General features: G+C 40.6%; 1 protein-coding gene across 2 annotated transcripts in view; it reads left to right on the top strand.

Annotated features, from left to right (window-relative positions):
• The first annotated feature begins 679 nt into the window (after nt 1-679).
• The window catches only part of ap3b1a (adaptor related protein complex 3 subunit beta 1a), a 65,852-nt gene continuing 46,139 nt past the window's right edge, over nt 680-20,392 (top strand). Inside the window, exons 1-7 of one of the 2 annotated variants that reach the window (XM_073477819.1) lie at nt 680-934; nt 8,753-8,828; nt 8,938-9,012; nt 13,067-13,162; nt 13,391-13,551; nt 14,918-14,984; nt 20,179-20,361. In XM_073477819.1, the coding sequence (XP_073333920.1) occupies nt 807-934; nt 8,753-8,828; nt 8,938-9,012; nt 13,067-13,162; nt 13,391-13,551; nt 14,918-14,984; nt 20,179-20,361 (786 nt within the window). In that variant the 5' untranslated portion in view covers nt 680-806. Of the gene's footprint in view, nt 935-7,084; nt 7,249-8,752; nt 8,829-8,937; nt 9,013-13,066; nt 13,163-13,390; nt 13,552-14,917; nt 14,985-20,178; nt 20,362-20,392 lie in introns of those variants that run through there. The other variant, XM_073477820.1, reaches the window with a different exon arrangement.

Here is a 20,392-nt window from a genome sequence, read left to right as displayed (position 1 = left end):
CTGATGGAAAAAATAAAAATATTTCTGAGTTTGTATTATTACCTCATTACGATTGTAAATATTCTACAGAAATATTGAAAAATATTGAAAATTCTTCTCTCAGTGTTTGTTTGATTTTTCAAGTCAGATTGAGCTAAAATGTAATAATTTAAAGATGCACTACTTTGGCTCTGATGCAACATGTAATCTCTAAAGTAACTAGTAACTCAATTTTTCACATGAAATAAAGTAAATAGTGCAATATTTCCAGAAATGTAGTGAAGTGGAAGCATAGTAGCAGAAAATGGAAATACTCGAGTAAAGTACAAGCGCCTCAAAACTGTACTTAAGTGCAGTACTTGAGTAAATACACTTCTAATTGACAGAATAAAAGCCGATAATTTCACCTCAAATCAATTAAAAACACAACACTGATATAACTTATTACCAATAAACGGGATGTTCCTTTAATTTACGTAAAAAGCGTTAATGAGTACGTAATGTTCTTCTCTGACACGTTCCAGGTGCCGTTCGCTGTTACCACGGCAACACGGCGGCTCGGGGGCGTGTCCAGCATAGAGCTAGATATTCTTAAAGCTACAGGCACCGTGACTGTCAGCGCGCGGCTCTTCTAGTCGCTGCGGATCTACGCGCCGCGCGCAGCCGGAGCCCCGTCATGTGACGCCGACTTGTCCAGCTCACACTTCCGCTACTGCGTGTAAAAGTTCGGGTGAAATCTCGGGAGAAGTTTAACAGGAAGATTTGTTGTCAAGTTAACGAGCAGTTTGTGAGTTTTATTTATCGGGAAGTTTGTTTGAGTGCGGAACATGTCGACGGCGGTCCTGTACAACGACCAGGGCGGAGCGGAGGCTGCCGTGGAAGCGGGTCAGGAGAGCACCCCGACCTCCTCCGGCACCGGAGCTGCCTTCGGACTCTTCAGCACCGACTTCAAAAAGTAAGCTAGCTTAGCATGAGCTGTTCACGCTGTTACTGTGCACAGTTGTGGTGAACTTTTCGGTGTAGCTGACCCGAAAAAAGAGGCCGGACTGACCCCGCATCAACAAGCTCGGCGGTGATGGCGGCTGACCGTTAGCTGTTAACTGTCACCGTGTTTCTGAAGCGTTGTGTTGAGTTGTGTTTGTGTTTGTGTGTCACTGTCCTCTGACATAAACTCACTTTTTCATCAGAGACAGCAGCTGCAACAGAAAGTCTAAAGTTACAGACAGAAATATGCAGATTGTATCATGTTTATCGTGAAGTTAATGATGTTTGAAAGTAGTTTCACATCTGGAAACTGTTTTTCTTCCTCTGCTGAGGATGAGGATGTGATTTGGGAGAAGTAGTGATGCACGATATGGATTTCTGCCAGCCGATAACCGATAATTACCTGCTGATAATCTCCTGGTGATAAGATCAATAAACGATCATTTCACACTTTGGTATTTTAAAAAAAGTTCCGACCCTGTAGTTTATGCACACCTGAGGGTGAAAAGGCTCAGATGTAGTGACAAAATGGATGATGCAGTGATTTATTCTTCTTCTTCTTCTTCTTCTTCTTCTTCTTCTTCTTCTTCTTCTTCTGTGTTTTTCAGCAGCCGCTTACTGAGTCAGAGTTTGTAAGTGCTGCTCTAAATAAGTCGATGAAATCAATTTGGCTTCATATTATTGTCTATTTATCAGCTAGAACTACAGTCGCATCAATAAGTAGCCGATAATATGAATTTCACGATATCAGGCCGATAAGTTGTCAGCGTGATATGAATCCCACTGAGCTGAGCTGTTTTAAGAGATTTGATCTGCTGGGAATGGCTCAACTAAACCCTGAAATATTCTGGTGTCGGTGTGATCCAAACACTGTAGTATTTGTTTTAATTTTGATGTTTAAATTCACTAACTTTGTCTCAAAAACCTGGAAAAGAATGCGAGATGGACTATTTTATTAGAGTTTACTCAAACTTCTTCAGTTTTGCACAGTAAAGGTTTTGGCAGTGATTTATATGAAGTTTAGTTGGTCACAATAACAAAAAGCTTCGTGCATTCATATAAAATTTGCAGCACTTTGTAGACTTCATATAATAAGAAACAGCACTGGGAAAGGTTTAATTGGCAAAGCTGCAATCATTGATTGATAAGCTGTCATTTTTTAAGAAAATAAAATCTAAATTCTCTGATTCCAGCTTCTTAAATGTGAATATTTTCTGGTTTCTTTCCTCCTCTGACAGTAAACTGAGTATCTTTGGGTCGTGGACAAAACAAGACATTTGAGGATGAAAAACTAATCGAAATTTTTCACCATTTTCTGACATTTTATAAACAAAACAACTAATCGATTGGTTGAGGAAATAATCGGCAGCTTAATCGGCGAGTCTCTAATCTGCTTCGAGAGCTTCATATGATGTGCACAGTCTTGACTTTCTTCAGAGTTACCTGCAATGACATTTAGTCTTCAGACTGAAGGATCTCCACATTTATGTACAGTATTTATAAGTGAAAAGAAACTGTCCTTATTGTGGAGAATGAGGATGTTCAGCAGGTTAAGTGTGCTTTCATTAATGAGCGAGTCAGACTGTTGTGAAGACGATGTAACACAGTCAATCTTTCCATTTTTCAGAGGTCAAATTTCAGTAAATCCAAATATTCACATTGAAATTACTTTCAAACCCAGACATATTAAAAAACAGCCGATTACCAAAACCCTCCTGCAGCACATCAGTGTTAAACCTGCACAAAATGAGCAGTCGTGTCCAAACCATATGGAAATGATAATAACATGTCAGCCTGCAGGTGGATCCCACTGACCTCTGCATGCCTCAGCAGACTGCAGTCACAAGCCAGAACAGGAAAGTGAGGAGACAACGGCAAAACATTACTTACTCACCCTCAATCTGTGCTAATTAATTTGGAGGAGTGATTTGTGGAAGTGACTGAAGGGTGCAGCTGCTGATTTTCCAATAAAATTGTCTATTGAGCAGTCTAAATGTATTATAACCTCCATTAACTGCGATATGCACAGAATACTGTTGTGGAGCTGTAATCAGGTTTCTGCTTGTTACCAGCGGTTTATTAATGTTCAGTATCACTTCTTATACACAGAGATGAATAACCAGCCGATACTTTAAGGGCTGCATGTAACGATTATTGTCTTTGTCAATGAATTTGTTAATCGATAAGTTGTTTGGTCTATGAAATATCAGAAAATGTTGAAAAGTGCCCAAGATGACTTCCTCAAACGTCTTGTTTTGTCCACAACCCAAAGATATTCAGTTTACTGTCATAGAGGAGGAAAGAAACCAGAAATATTCACATTTAACAAACTGACATCAGATAACTTTTTTACCTTTTTTTGTTGTTTATCAAAAATAGTTGCTGTGTAATTTAATAGTTGACAACTAATCGATTAATTGTTGATCCATCAAACAAAACAGTTGAGATTAAAGGATCAATTTTAAAGTATAAATGTTAGTTTGCACCCTGAGCTTTGTCTTACAGGCTTTCTTATAGACAGACAAGGAGTTGAACTCATAGGAACTTAAACTGTGCGACCTGTTTGAATTTATCTGCAGCTGTTTTACATACTTTGCCAACTGATTCTGTGTTTCGTTATCATGTCTGAGTGAGGACAGAGTGATCTGAAGTTGGATTTACATATTTAGAGTTTGAAGACATGAGACATTTAGTGACAGCAGTCTCGTTTCTGTCGTTGCTGTGCTATGCTAACAACACATCACAGTTAGCTTCTACACTAACTTGTCAAAACCATGTTTAATCGGTCTTCCACTGTGTAAAACTGAAACTGGATTGTGGTCAGAGTTTCATCCCAGAAATCTGCCACTAGAGGGCAGCCAGTCATCAGTATATCCGTCCTTTACATTTAGTGATTTACTCGTAAACTCAGTGTTTCTGCTGCTGAGCTGCTCCAGTTTGATGCTTCCTGAGTGGGAATGTGAAGTACACACCAGAGCAGATCAGGATATGAGCTGCTCAGACAGACTTTAAGACCTTAGTAGACATTTTATCTAGAAATGTTGTAACTAAAACCCCTCATATCTGTCCTGCCTATTGACCCCGCAGCTTCTCATTCTGTCTGGAGTTTTCTCTGCTGCAGGATTTTGCCTGTTGTGATTCTCAATTCGAAGCTTTTCTTTTGCCAAACCGTTAAATGTTGCTTAGCATGCTAAAGTGAACCTCTAAGCTGTCTCACATGATCATCTACCCAGTTAGGCTGGTCTAGGTCATATGTTTGTCTACCTCTAAGCCAAGCTGGAAGACCAGAGTGAGAACACAGAGGCATGAATGATGCTTCTGTCTGCTCCTCTGCCCAACACAATTCACAATGCTGCGGCCTGTGCATCCTGAAGCATCCGTGTCTCCTCAGCTACATATTTGTGAATTAAAGCTGTTTCAGTCGCTTTCGTTATTTGAATTTATTGAGTGTTTGTCACATTCCTACAACGTTCTGTCGTCTTACAGGCTTATTATCCGTGACTAAAGATGGGTTTTACTGCTCTGGTTGTATGTAACAGAAGGGCTGCGACTAACAGTCACTTTCATTATTGATTTATTTGTTTTCTTCATATCTGATTTTCTCTATTATTTGATTAGTTGTTTGGTCTAAAAAAATGTAAAAAAAATGGTGAGAAATGCCCGAAGATAATGTCTCGCTTTGTCCACAACCCAAATATATTCAGTTTGTTGTCCCAGAGGAGGAAAGAAACCAGAAAATATTCACATTTGCGACGCTGGAATCAGAGAAACTGGACATAAATGTACTCAAACCATTTAAAGGAGCAGTCTGTGGTTTTGTTAAAGAAATGTTAATGAGCAGTGAGAGATCTTCATTGGCTGATTTTTTTTTCTGCCTAAACAAACAAAATAAACAAAGTGTCTTTGTTTTGATGACTGAATAAACTGAATAAACAAACTGACCTTAAAGGAAAACACAGTTTATACTGTTTTACTTTGTTTATATGTGGCGGACCCTGCCACCTTTCTAGCTTCAAACAGTGTTCTGGGACCTTATTTTCCACTGAGAACAACTTACCACATTAATATTGTAAATATATTAAAATTTTAAGTTTGAATTTCTTCCCCAAAACTTCACAGTGCTCCTGTGAGTAGAGGAACTGTAACTGCTGGCTCGTCTCTGCAGTCACTTGAATTAAAGAGTTTTATATGATATATAATAATTATACATTTATTTGAATTGTGCTTTTCACAAACAAAAGTCACAAAGTGCTTTACATTGGCATTAACATACAGTAGGAGACACAAAAGATAAAGAGGAACTGCCTTGGCCACCTTCATAATAATATAATAATAATAAGAGTAATAAAAGAAATCAAGATAGTACATACATAACGTACATAAAGTACAGACCTGTGTGTACATGTAGCAGCTGACACTAACTCTGTCTGTGCATAAACAAATCAATTCTTCTAAGATCGTCAAAATCTTGTTTGTTGAAATCCCCCAAAAATTGTGCTGAAATCCGGAGCTGAAATAATGATCATTAAATCAAATGTTCCAGCGTGGCATTAAATGAGATGGATGCACATGTGGTACATTTGTGATAAATATTCATTAGGAGCCTGACATGGATAAATTATATTATCATAAATCTCAGCAGTGATGGAAGGACAAAGATATGAAAAGCTCAGAAGGAAACAGAAGTGAAGCAGATATTTTATTTTGTGATTGAGAGTAAAGTATTTCTGATCCAGTGTTATTAACTTAACCTAATAATTGACTACGTAAACTACTTACTTACTTTACATTTAATTTAAAATAAGTTTAGTCTTTCAGGTGATATTCTTGTTTCCCACCAGCGCTACAAGTGGTTAAAGTCAGTCTGGAGCCCTGCCGTGCCAACTCAAAGGTGCGATATCTACGAATTTCAGATGAAAACATTCAAGAATTAACCTTAAATTATAAACAGAACGCAAATGAATAAGAAATCTGACGTTACTTCAAAGATGGTGATGTATTGTGTTGCTTACTCACCAGCTAGCTCCATCCTGTCCTTTTTCGTAATATCACTCCCAGTAAAAGCATTAGCTTGTTTCTGCTGCCTCCACATGGCTAAAAATCAGTTTGTGCAGGTTTAAACAATGCTATTGAATTGTCTGCTGCATACATGGAATTAAATTATGAAAACAACTGAAGGCTTGAGGTTTGTGATTAAGTCAGAAATGTTAGTCAGTAGTTACTCAAGAACCAAAAGATTTAGGACTGAGCTGCTAAAAATAGTTTCCTGGATCACGTCAAGATCCTGACTGTGTGATATATGTATTAGCTTGTTAAAGTGACCAGAGTCGCTGCTTACATCAGTCATGTTCTCCCTCAGAGAGGGTAGGAAGCACGTTGTACACCCTCCAAACTCCTCCTGTAACGTTCACATCTTAAAGGGTATTTCCTGACATTCAGCCCGGTTCTGTTATCTTTGATGTGGGCCTGTCCTGTTGGCAGTGAATGTGCACTCAGTGGTGTCAAGCTAAAGTCCATTATTGTGCAGTGGAGGTGATGAAAAGTAGTCCAGTGTTTACCCACCAGTGTAGATAAGGCCCTCCTTTTTCCCCTAGAGGGAAGTGACCACAGTCACACAGAGACAGACTCACACACACAAAGCCTGAAGGCAGGTGAGACGGCCTCGTTTCCACAAGGAAAATTTACAGAAGGGACGAGTTAACAAGAGCGGAAGACAGCTGACCGGCAGGTTCTGTCAGCAGGAGCGTGGACGACAGCAGCAGCACAGTGAGCAGCAGCACTACTACCAGGAGTATGAGCTGTCATTAGCGAGCTGACGGAGCATCTTGTGACTTTTTTTTGCCCAAGAGAAGAGGAAGAAGAAGTGAATGACAGGCACAAAGCCAGTGGAGCCTGAGCTGTTTTTCCACTCTTCCCAGCTTTGACAGTTATGAACGAGACGGGAAGACAACTGTAAATAAAGCCAGGGCACACAGCCTGAAGGAAAGTAATTACCACTGCTCGCTTTCACTCTTCAGCTCCTTGAAATACAGTCAGCTTGGGTTGTGGACGGCTAACACACAGACACACACACACACACACACACACAGAATAAGTGTAGTGGTTGTTGAGTGGACTCGGTATGGATGTTGGTTTATCTTCTCTGCGCTCGGAGGCGGTGGGAGCCATGAGGACGGCGCTGGTGTCTGCTGAGAACTTACAGCTGTCTCTGAAGACTGAGCTCAGTCAGGAGGAACAGGCCCTCACACTCACAAAGAGTAGCCCCAAGGAGACACACAAAGACGGGTACTGTAAGATCAGCCACAGCACTCTGGTGATGGAAAACTGTGAAAAACTGTCAAAACTGTGTTTTTTAATTGAATTGTTTCCTCACTATGTTGGTCAGCTGGAAACCCACATGTGCAATGTCAACAGAAATGATGTGAAAGTTGAAACAGAGTCTCTTCAGTGACTGTTGCTTAAAAATTAGATATAATAAATGTTAAAATCATGTTTAGAAAAGTGTTCTCTCTAAAGGTGTGCTATCCTGACGTTCAAGCCTAAATCTATCAGCAAGATAATCTGTCTCTATGATTTTTTTTTAACCGTAATTGCTACTGCCAGAGGTAAAAAGTTAACTTTAGGCTGTAAACGATTTACATCGCAGTCGCATGACTTCAACGTCACCACAGATCATCTTACTACGCTGTACGAAACACACTTTACTTTAAGTTAGAGACTTTTTAATCCAACCGTGGATGACGCAGAACAAACATGAATATATCATAACCTTGTGTCAACCAGATCTTATTTCAGGCATTTAACCGAAAGCTCATTCAAAAATCCCGCTGACGTCAACAACAAAAAAATGATCGTAAGTTGCAGCTTACCTTTGTAATCAAAAGTAAGATCATGTTGTGGATTTGGAGACTCTTGACGCCGCGGCTTGAGGCTGATGGGATCAGGTCATTCCAGTAAAAATTTTGACCTGATGATGTCTCCAGAAGAAAAGTTAGAGGATCACCAAAGTCAGTCGGATTCCTCCTCAACATGAAGATTTGGGAAACATGAATATTTGCACATCAAAATCCCTCCAGTAGATGTTGAAATGAAATCAGTCTGGACCAGAGTGATGCACCGAGCTCCTGCTATCATAGCTAATAAAAACAGGTCAGAATAATGTTAAGATTTATCCGTTTGGCAGTCGTGAATTTCTGTAAGAAGTTTCTCAGCATTTCCCCCAATAGTTGTTGAGATATTTTAGTCTGGAAGTGTTTTATAGTCCAAACATTTCCATCCCTGGAGTCTCACAGCTTCTATTGCTAAAACACATTTCTCTGTTTATTTCCCAGAAAGCAACACGTTTGCATTGCTTACATTCCTGTTATGTTTTCCATCTGGTCGTTACCTCTCTGTGTGTTTACCTCTGTGTGGAACAAACAAACTGCTCTGTTGCACAATGACAGTGTCTGTTAGCATTAGCCAAGGAATGAGCTTTGTCATATGATGTGAGTGCAGGGCAGTTGTAGCAGGAATCGGTGTGATGCTTCTGTTGCATTAAAGATCATGTTCTTGCTGTCTGGTTGGGTGTATTGTCAGTGTAGCGTTTAGCCTACAGGAGCCTTAACATGTGTGCGCTCTAATCTGTGAAGCCGACACAGATGTGGGTTACACAGAGCGTTCACAGTACCTTTGGTCAAGCTCTAACTGTTGAAACTGATTAGTGAAGTCGTCCCAGCGGCGCTCACTGTGCCTTCTGTAATGTGGACCATGATAAGAGTAAATAACGATCCTGTCTGTCCGTCCTCAGAAATGAAGACCTTAAAGAGATGCTGGAGAGCAACAAGGAGTCGCTCAAACTGGAGGCCATGAAGAGGGTCGTCGGGGTGAGTGCATCATGGGAATCCACGTTTTTTAAATCACTAACAGCATTGTTGTGTGTGTCGTCTCCCCTGCTGGTGGATAAAACTGTGGTATTGTTTGATTTGTTCTCAGCTGATTGCCAAAGGGAAGAATTCATCAGAGCTGTTTCCTGCTGTTGTGAAGAACGTCGCGAGTAAAAACATCGAGGTACGACATCATTTAAAAAAAAAAGTCCTCTCTACTACAGTCGGTTGTTATGATTCATTTAATTGTGGTGTGACTCAACACGTGGGCTCTTGTGACGTTACAGGAGGAACTTCCTCAGACAGAACAATAGCAGGATCATGTTGAAAGCTTTTCCTTAATTCAGTTTGTACTAAGACATACCCGTGACATGTCATATGTCCCCCGTGATACACCAGTGATGTAATTTTATACTGTACGTAAATCTTTTGTGCACGTATCAGAAGACATTCATGCAAACATTCAACTGTTTTACCAGATTAAACACACAACAAGGAACTTTTAACTGGTTATGAAGCAGTCTCAGTTGAATACTGGTGCCTGACAAAAGAGACCATCAGGGAGGAAGATTATTTCTATATAGTTATTGTAGTTATTCTTGATGCCTGTCACCAGGGCAGATTTCCAACTTATCCGGGTTTTATAAGTCTTAAAATTCAAACTATTTTTATTGCGGCGTGCTGAGAATAAGTTTCACAGTCTGAGGAAAGAAGCTGCTGAAGTCTGATGGTACGGCACTAAAACAAACTTTATTTCACCATCATTATATTACAGTTATTAATCTTAAGTGTTATAAAAAGAAAAGTAGTATAAAAAATATGTTGTATCTTTCTCTTACTTTTTTATTAATATGTTTTGTTCAATAGCTTCCAGGTCATGTGACCCATTGACTCAAAGTCGATGTCAAAATGTCTTGAGACAAACCTCTAATTTCTTTTGCAATAACTTTCAGGTCATGTGACACATTGACTCTAAATTTTAGTCACTCCAAACATGATGCAGCTAGCTTCACGTTAGCCTGCAGCTGCACCTCCAGACACTTATCCTGTGTGTATGAAGACTATAAACTGACTGGTACCGGCGCGTTGGGTTCATTTTTTATTTTCAGGGATCCGTAATTGATTTGTTTGGAAAAGAGGGTTTACTCGGGACAGATTTGAGAAGCTGAACTTTGTAACAAACAAAAGTTTTTGTTGTTGAATGACTGAAGGCTGGTATTTTTGTTCAAATAATTAATTTAAAGTCAATATTATTTGAACTTTTCTAACCTACAAAAAGACACCAAGATCAAGTCAACAAGCTGTTGCTGTAAAATACTTAAAAATGTAAATGTAAAACCAACGATCTGTTAATAAATAAATCCAGTCTAACAATGGCAGAGCCATCGGTGCTGAAAACAATGTTGAGACAGAAATCATGGATTGGGAGAATAGTGAACCTCTAGCTAACAGTCTCATTTTCCTTAAACTATGTCAGTCTTATTGTTTCCCATTACAACATTATACTTAATTATATTATGCAGCAGTCCTTTTCGTGAGAAGTAGATCTAGTTGTGATAATGTCTGCTAACTGTGACCGGACGAAATTGTTCATTTTAATTCTTAATTCAGGTCTGACTTACTTGTTTTTCATCAGAGAAAACATAAAAAATATATTTCCTCATCCATCAATAGAAGAAAATGGGTTTTAAATAATTGCAGCAGCATAAAGATAATGTAAAACACTGCGGGCCTGTGTAAATACACCACTCCTAATGTTGTAATGTGTGAGCCAAGAGCACAGACTATTCCAGTGAATGACCAAACACTAAGCAACAGCTCAAGAGGGGTTCCCATGCTCACAGCCTGTGTGTGAATATTGATCAGCAGCAGCAGAATAATCAGGTAGCGTGAGGGGCAGCATGTGAGCGGGGGGCCTGAAGCCGGCCGCTGTGTGCGAGGCATGCAGCCGAAGCAGCTCGTGGCAGGGTAGGGGAGCAGGTGGGTGGATGTAATTGGCAGAAGAGAGCCCACAGTCACGTCTCCTGTCTCCACCTCACACACACCAGCTGCTGAGGTAGTGCCAGCTTCTCTCTCTCTCTCTCCGTTTTTTTCTTCCTGTAGCTCGTCCACACTTTACTCACCTGCAGTACATCTCACTAAAAAATGGCCTCTTCTCTCGCTCCCACCTTCTCTGCTCGTCGCTGCTGAACTTCATTTAAAAATCATACGTGTGTGTGTTTGCCTTCAGTTCAGAGCTGCAACGATTGATCGTTCTGACAAACTATTCTGATAATCGATTGAAAAACAAAATACGCTACGATCAAAACTACAAAACACACTGCGACCAAAACTACAAAACGCGCAGTGCTTCTCTTTGTTGTTTATGACATTAACAATTTTTGGACATTTTATGGACTGAATGATCGGCAGAATAATCGATTAAGAAGATGGATAAAGATTGTTAGTTGCAGCCCGAGTGACAAGAAGAGAAATAATACAAACACAAGAATCTTATTTGGTGCTGAGTTGAAGTTGTAGAGCCTTTAATCGCCTCTTTATCGGTGCAGAATGAAATCAGTCGTGTGCTTTGTGGTCATAGAAACCAGATTCTGGAGGGCAGATGGGTTGTGTCTCCTTTTTATAGTGAGTAATGCCATTAATTCCAGCAGTAATGACCAGAACGATGATTGAGAACTGTGGTGCACTGCCGCAGGTCGATACTCCCTGCATTACAAAGCATGGCTCTGATTACTAATTAAGCTCTCTGTGATTGTACCTAAAGTGTGACCTTACCTCTGACCTCGACCTCAGATCAGTCATTAAATGAAATTATAAATACTTCCTGAAGTAAATCATCATTTTTCATCACCAGTTCCACTATTTATAAATCTGCAGCCTCACAGGCAGAAATCAGCTTTGACGATTCCTCTTTTTTTCTTCTTCTGAATCGTTGCTGTGAATCAGCAGAGGAGCGACCTCCAGTTAAACTCGTCAGACGAATGTTATCTCAGGCTTTCCTGCGAGAAAAGAACAAGTGTGGAAGCCAAAACACAAGACGGCGGGGCGGCAAATATTTCAACAGTAATTTGTTCAAATGAACAAAAATACATAACCTCGTCCTCGGCCTGAAACAACACTGGATGGAGTCTGCGGCTCATGATATCAAGACAGGAAAACTTTCTATGCCGACTTTATTCCCACCTCTTGAAATAATAAACTCAAATTTCCTGGAGAAAAAAAGGAAACTCTCCCTGTCCTTCCTTTCATTTATTGTTTATTTTACTCCTTTTGTAAGTTTAAAAAAAATAAATCTTTTACAGGTTTCATACAAAGTCTTGAAAGTTTGGAAAATGATAATTTTAACTGTTATTTTTTCAATTTTAGCAATATGCTTGAATTTAAATATAATCCTCATAAAACGTTTGATTTTTAACACAATCCAGTTGTTAACTGATATAATCACTCATGTAAACCAAAAATCTGTTGATATTTGAAATGAAATGATCCCATTATCATATTTTTCTTTTAGCAAGAATTAAATAATCATCATGAAAACATGCAATCAGAGTAAATAAACAGCTGATAACGCTGCACAACACAGTACCTCTACAGTACTACAGTACATTATAATGCTGTCTGGTAACATTTTATCTTTACCAAAAGATTGCAGCGTCTTGGATATTGCACTTGGCCATATTTCTTATTTTGTAAACTTGACTTTTCCCAGTTACACTTTTATATATATATATATATACAATTTAGATTTGAGGATAAAGACTCAAAGACTACTCTTAAGAAGGCTGTACCAAGCCTGCTGTTATTAGATGTAAAAACACTCTCTCATTTAAACCTGCTTAATGTGAAAAGACTTGACCTTAGTTATATATTCTGTTGAGATGTTTCCAACAATGTTCAAACCAGAGAAATCCACAAGTTTCCTCAAGGCAACGGCGTGTTTCATTCGGTCGCCTGTCGCTATAACTTCCAGGAGAGTCAGAGATCGAGGAAGGAAAACGGCGAATGAGTGAATAAAACTTTAAAACATTATCTCGTCTGTGATCGTCTGTGTCTGAGTCACTACAGATAGATCTTCATCAGCAGAAGAACTCCCATGATCCCACACTACTTACGTGTCTTTTTGTTTTGATTGAGAGACCCCTGGTGGCAGAAATTACATATTGTGTGTTTAATTATAACAACGCAACTCTTTAGAGCTTTTTTAATTTATCTCTGTTTGATTTTATTGTCGTCTGCAGCTGAAGAAGCTTGTGTACGTGTACCTGGTGAGGTATGCAGAGGAGCAGCAGGACCTGGCTTTGCTGTCCATCAGCACCTTCCAGCGGGCCCTCAAGGTAACGTTTCCACCTCTGGTGTCTGTCTGTTCATTATTACTAACATGGTGAAAGCTTCAATGGTTAATATGACTTTAGTGTTGCTGTCGTACATAATCTCTGGAAAAGTTGCAAATAATTTCTAACCTTCATGTTCTGTTCAATGCTTCTGACGCAGTGATCATAATTAGCAGAAACCATCCTCTCAAGCACTGAAACAAGAGTTTTTTTTCTGTATTTCTGTGGCAGGACCCAAACCAGTTCATCCGGGCCAGCGCACTCAGGGTTTTGTCCAGCATCCGGGTCCCTATAATCGTCCCGATCATGATGCTGGCCATAAAGGAGGCTGCTGCTGACCTGTCCCCATACGTCAGGAAGACGTCGGCCCACGCTATCCAGAAGCTCTACAGGTACAGTTCTGTTCATGTGATGTTGTGCTCGCTGCAGCTCGACTGGCTCTGGTCACCACCTCATTCCTGAACAATGAGCTGAGCAGTTAATACAATAAATGTTGGGTAATGTTGATATAAGGGGTTTTACCCTGCAGCTGTTTTACTCTTATCAGCTGAGTCTTTGAGCCTGACGTGGATCAAAGAATGAATGAGTGCTTAAATCTGAGGAAGACTTCCCAATTACTATATCAAGCTCTTTAATCATTTTGCACCACAAACTTGTCTGAGTGTGAAATGTGTTCATTATGTAATGATGTTAAAAAGTTTCCACAATGCAGAAAAAAAGCATCTGCAATTCAGGATTATTTTCATTTTTGAAAACGCCAATTATTCTCAATCAGTGCTGTTTGATTACAAATCCAGGGGAACCAGATTTTGATACCAAGAACTGTAGATGGACCAGACATTTCAACTATTTTAAAGCTGTTATTGAAACATTCAGCCGCTAAGTGTGTCGTTCCATCGCAGTTACTCCACAACACGCTGTTGTTCCCCCTCAAGTGGTTACCAGTTTGTTGCACTAGCTAACGTTGCTATGTGCAAATGTTTTATCTGATTATTTGACAGGGCTTTTCTGTTAATCTACTGTTGTTAACTCTGTGTTGCTGCCATTCTTGGCCAGGTCTGTCTTGTCTAAGAGACCTGTGAGAGCAATAAAAAACAAAACAAAAGGAAAAACCCAAAAAGCATTGCTAACGTTAGGGCAGTACAGTATGCTGGGCTCATTCTGTAGAACTCGGCCATTTTTACATTTTTCTTCCACAAACTGACAACTACCAAGACAACACAGAAACCACGTGATACCAGCGGTGCCCTAATATTAGCTCACAAACCTTGTTGTCAGAATTCTGACACAGGGATAAACAGAACAATCACTTTGGACCCACCATGATTTGTCTAAATAAAATCCGCTTATGTGATTTGGATTTCGCAATTTTGCTAATGTTTTGATTTACTTTGCAGCCCTTCTACCAATCGATTAATCGAATTGTTGCAGCTGTAGTCCGTGGCATCTTCACTCCTTTCTGTTAAGACTCCCGCAGTGCAGTTCAACACGACATCTATGAGTCCCAAGTCACAGAAATCTCAGTTTCTTGCTCACTTTAGAATAAAATACTGATTGTTTTTATATATGGAGGTGAACTGGTCTGATTTTTGTCACAGATCAGATCAGAAGATGAAACATGGACAGTTTGACCCGAGCCACTGGGACCACACAGTCTCCTCTCTGTATTCTGAGCACACAGAGGAGACATAATTTAATTTGTAAGTCATCAAGTTTTCATGTTATGTGAATAATTGTCTCTCTCTCTGTTGTCTTCAGCCTGGATCCAGACCAGAAGGAGCAGCTGATCGAAGTGATCGAGAAGCTGTTGAAAGACAAAAGCACAGTAAGTACAGACCGAGCTGTGAGTGTTATACAGTACGTTCTCTGCATCATGTGACCACTGGAGGGCGCCCCAGTCAAGCACTTCTCCTCTCAGCTCTCATCCCACAGCTCATTCGGCAATGCCATGGTTTGTTAACACCCACTTAAACCCCCACATCTTCAGATGCTCCTTGTTAAGTGTCCATTTGGAAGGAATTTTCGCACTGATGCTAGTGTCAGCTTAATTTTCTCAAAGGCCAACTTCTTCTCTTTTTTTCCACAATGGACCGTAAATGAGTTGGAATCTCAAATCCTGTGTTTAGGCCGCTCACAGACACAATGCAGGCAGCCCATTAGAAGTCAGCAGGCAGCATATTAATTTGAGGAGGTCACAGTGAATACTAAGGGTGTTTAAATGCCAATTTCAAATATGTAGACGTCGGCTACAGAATGCAGAGCATGTTGTGTTTGTACGTGCGCAGTTTGGTGCAATTATGTATTCATAGCGTATACCTATGGTTATACAAACAAAACAAAGCCACTCAGGCCAAGGGGGGATGGAAAGCCCAGTACCAGATGCATAGCATATTTAGCCCCAGACGCTAACGAAGACAGATGACTTCTCCCCGTTGGAGCTCACAGTGTGAGGCAGGGGGACGGAGAGAGAGGGCACTATCATCACACAGACACCGCCACTATCAGCCGCTGATGAATGAAGAAAACCAAACACAGTGGATACTTAATGGCTACCAAACGATGCATGTTTGTGATGCTAGGATGATTTCGTATTTACATGTCCCACGATGATGGCTCGGCTTCCTGCCATTTCTTTTTCTATAATATCAGGGTTTTCCTCACCATCGTAAGCTGAGGTGCAGCACCCATGTGAAGAGCATCAAAACAAGCTAAACTACAGATCTGTGGTTGTACGTCTTCAGCAGGTTTTCTCATAAAGCTTTTTAGGTGCTGAATATTTGTTATCCACTTGAGCTTTTCCAACTTTTTGTACACAGTTATGATAAAAATAATGCTCCAAAATGATGTGAAAAATGCAGATCTCTTTAAATGAATAATACAAAAATTTGTCGAGTGAAGACAACTCTAGAAAAATGTGTGCATCATACATGCTGAGAGTTATAATATATATAACAGAGGTGTTAACTTCACACAGTCTCTCCTCCAGTAGAAGTTCAGATACTTGATACAGACTCTGGTAAAAGTAGAAGTACTGATTCAACTTGTTTACTCCAGTAAAAGTAATAGAGTACAGGCTCTGAAATGTACTCAGAGTATCAGAGTAAAAAGTCTCCCTCTGAAGGACATTTGTGGTCAAAGCTAACTGAAGCTCACGTCATATTAATATAATTCAAAGACTATTAAAGTTAAAGGTAGAGTCAGTAGGATTTGTCCCAGCTGTTCCTGAACGCACCACAAAGACAGTTGATTGTTGAGTCTCATTCCCAGGACGTCAAACAGCCACATGTTGGGTTGGTAAAGCGTCCCGAGCAGCAACAAAGTGAGAGAATAAGAAAATCTCTGCAGATACGAGACACTAACACGCCTTTTCTCCCCATTCCAGCCTCCCTCTCTGTCTGTTTACGTCTTCTTACGTCTTTGTGTCGTCTCGCTGCGTCTGCCGTGCGTGTATTTGTACTTTGTTACTTCTCACCTCTGATATATAATCAAAGCTTCTCCAGGACCATCAACTCACAGATCAGCGTTGAAACCAGCCCTGTTGCGATTTTAAGAACTAAAATAATTTGGGTTGGGCAACAAAACTTCTTGGTGAGGTTTGGGTTAAAATAAACCCTTTAACAACATGAACCACATGTTACAAACGATAACTTCTCCAGTGTGAGTATGAGTTGCTAAGCTAGGACATTACAAAAATGTGGTTAGTCAGTTTAAATGATGCTCCAGGAACAACACAGTGATGTCAGAAGTGTGTTCTAGTCTAGTCCAGGATGCACAGTTGCAGTAAAGTGGATCCTGCTCACCTGAATGGATCTCAGCTGTTATTAATAATATTAATTATCTGTGCTTTTCCTGCATCGACACGTCAAAACATGTGTGGTTCAAAAGCTCTGACGCCACCTTACTTTGGCAGCCACCTTTCTAGACTTTGTAACACAGTTTTTTCACATCTGATGCTAATTAATCAATTTAACCACAGATAAGTGAATTCATTTAGCTAAATGCTGTTTAGCTGATGTCACCGTGCTGCCTGTAGAAGGAGGAAACATTTGGTTATTGTTCCAGGCTGTGGTGGCGTCCAGGCCTGCTGACATTCACCTTTACAGATGTGCGTGTTTGGTTAAATGGCTGTGACACACAGAGGGGTGGGTGGGGGTGCTTATAGGGAAGATGGTTTAAAGAGAAAATGGGAAGGCCTGATGACAGAGACAACATAGGAGTTTGTGCAGCTGTTTTACCGTGATGGATCTATTATCCAGCCATTACAAGATAAATGATCGATCCCTCCCATCCTCCCTCCCTGTGCACCTTCTGCAAAATTGAAATGAGAACAGAAAGGAGGCGTTGAGGGGGGGGTACTATGATTAGGGGCTAGGTGAGATGCCCATTAATTTAAGAGAAAGAAGGAGGGAGGAGGAAGAGAGCAGGGGAAGGGAGGATAGGCCGACCCCACGCCGGGCCATCAATCAAAAAGGCGCACGTTGTCTCTGGTGTGATGACCCAGCACTCTCTGCCTCTCTGGCACCCTAATTAGAATTCATAGCAAAATAGATGCAAGGAAACGGTTTGGGCCCTTCATAATTTTATAGGAAATTTATTGTTATTAGAAGAACCATTTGCTTAGTGTGATTTTTCCATTACCGGCTTGTCACGCAGGGTAGATAATATGGTCGAGGAGGGAGGAGGAGGTGTATGAACTCCATAGATTGGGGTGTCAGTTTTGTTGATGGTGCATGTAGTTTACCTTGGAGCTGTGTCTAATGGGGGAAGTTGGTGGAGAATGCACAAAGCCTTACAGCAGGATGCTCAGAAACAGTGCTGCCTGTAATAGCCTCAGAGACAGGAGAGCGTCAGGGGAGAGAGATGCAGAAATACACAGCGATACACGCTGGATGAATGTATGCTAATTGACTGCTCTGAGTAGGTTTATCTGCTATAGAAAGTGTTGGCACGGATATTAACTGAAGCTGTTCTCAATCTGCTGTGAAGCTATTTTAAGAATAGATACGTACAAACCTGTTAGAAATTATTTGTTGATACTGTAGACGAGTATAAAAACAGTTTGTGTCGTACTTTCTGGATTATTCAAAGGAAGTGTTTTTGGAAATATAGCCTGCTGTTATTGATATTGTTTCCTTTGTGTTGGGTTTTTGTCTCTGAGAGATGTCTTAATACCAGAACCTTAGCAAACAGGCATTTTGACCTGTCGTGCCAGTGAAAGCAGGTTTGACTAATTATATTTAAAGCAGAAATAAGCAACTTTTCAACTTTCCCCCCTCCTAGTGTTTCCCCGTGGGATTAAGGCTCATTTTATGCATGTAGAATGATAATTTCGTCCATATTTCATATCGTCCATATTTTCCACCATCACCTTGTGATAGTGACCAGGGGGAAAACACTGCCACTTCCTGTTTTGGTTGCACATGCTTCCATGTGTCCCTCACATTGGCATCCACTAAATAATACATCCACTACAGAGCGCCGCTCAGAGTCAAACTGGTCTTGCACAGACCTCCACTTTTCCTTTGCCAGTGTCCATCTCACATGATTCCTGTCTGTCTCTGTGCCCTGGTGAAGTACATTATACAGATGTTTAAAACTTCTCAACAACTCTCATAACCTCAAAAAGTTCCGCCATTTTTAAAACTTCTTGCTCTCGTCCTGTGTTTGTGTCTTGCATGAACTATTGTCTACATTGCCCCCCCATGACTACCAGAGGTACTGCTCCGTTGGTCTGTATCCATAAGCTTTCAGAGAACATGCAGAAATACGGACAAAATGAACACACAGTACGGACAGAAGGCTCCGTTTGTATCTGTATCCAATGAGCCTTTATGCTGTCTTCATTTGTTGTGAGAAAAAAATCGAGCGCGGTGTCAAACTGAACAGCATAGTGACAGTGAGGTTTATAGGGAACCAATCTATACGTGGATGGTGTCATTTTTCCACAGCCATCACACTGTGACATCAGTATTTACGTTAGAAAGAGAAGTTAAGCAAAAATATAAAACAGCCCTCCTGTTGGCACTAAGCTTCCTCACTGGACCTTCCCGCGTGAACATACACAGACCGTCTGTGGGTCACTCAGTAAATCGCTTCATACATCAGTGTGATACCATAAAATGTAGATGTTTGATCCCTCTAGTAATCCACTCATCAAAGTCAGGGAAGCTAATCGTCACTCCAGATTTCTCAGTCGGTCTACAGACAGCAGCCGTGCACATACACATTTCATACACACACACATGCACACACACAATCAATGCAGGCTCATGACAATGCTGATGGGTAAATGCACCGGTTTCCCACAGGGCCACCAGGGGCCAGAAGGCTTTAATTGGGAAGACCAGATTCAGCTCCCTTTCTCTTCTTCTTCTTCACCCTCGCCTGCCCGTGATAATGCTGTTTGCATATTAATACACCACCATGTCACTCACTCAGCCTCACAGTCAGCAGGCAGTTGGGAGGTGGAGGTGGTGGTGGAGGAGGTGGAGGAGGGGGACGCAAAAGCCAAATGGGTTTTTTCCTTCCACCAATAAAACACGGTTGATTATCGGCTCCCTCAGCTGCCGCTTCCTCCTTGTCCTCTCTTCTCCATGAATTGAACATAAAATGAGTTTTGTACCTGAGAAAAAAAAAATACAATTTAAAGGTTGATTCTTAGAATCTAATTGATGGATTTCTTTCACAGGATTGCCAGTTAAAACTTAAAGTACAAACATTTTCTTTCTAATTATCAACTAACTACTCGGCGGCTGAACTGTGTGTTGTAATCAAAGTGGTAAATTGTTGTTGTATTTTTTGCGAGTGCAATAATACTACTTTTTTTGACTTGGGTCACTATTTTATTTTCATTTCTCGAGAGTGCTGCTTTTTTAAAAGAGAAAAAGTATTTGTTTAATTGAACTGCTACATATTCTTACAACTTCCACTAATTCGAGTGTTAAAATGAGAGAAATAAATGAAAAACATCAGCGTCTCCCTCACGAGTTGTTTCTACTTTCCTTCGTTGTTTTCTGCAGCTCGTGGCCGGCAGCGTGGTGATGGCTTTTGAGGAAGTGTGTCCAGATCGCATCGACCTGATTCATAAGAACTACAGGAAGCTGTGTAACCTGCTGGTGGATGTGGAGGAGTGGGGCCAGGTGGTCATCATCTCCATGCTGACGCGCTACGCTAGGACGCAGTTCACCAGCCCCTGGAAGGAGGTGAGGGAAAACCAATATCAGATCCATAAAG

The sequence above is a fragment of the Pagrus major genome, chromosome 12, assembly GCF_040436345.1.
Source record: "Pagrus major chromosome 12, Pma_NU_1.0".
NCBI classification, from domain to species: domain Eukaryota; kingdom Metazoa; phylum Chordata; class Actinopteri; order Spariformes; family Sparidae; genus Pagrus; species Pagrus major.
The sequence above is the reverse complement of the archived record's forward strand: the minus strand, read 5'-3'. Positions and strand labels throughout refer to the sequence as shown.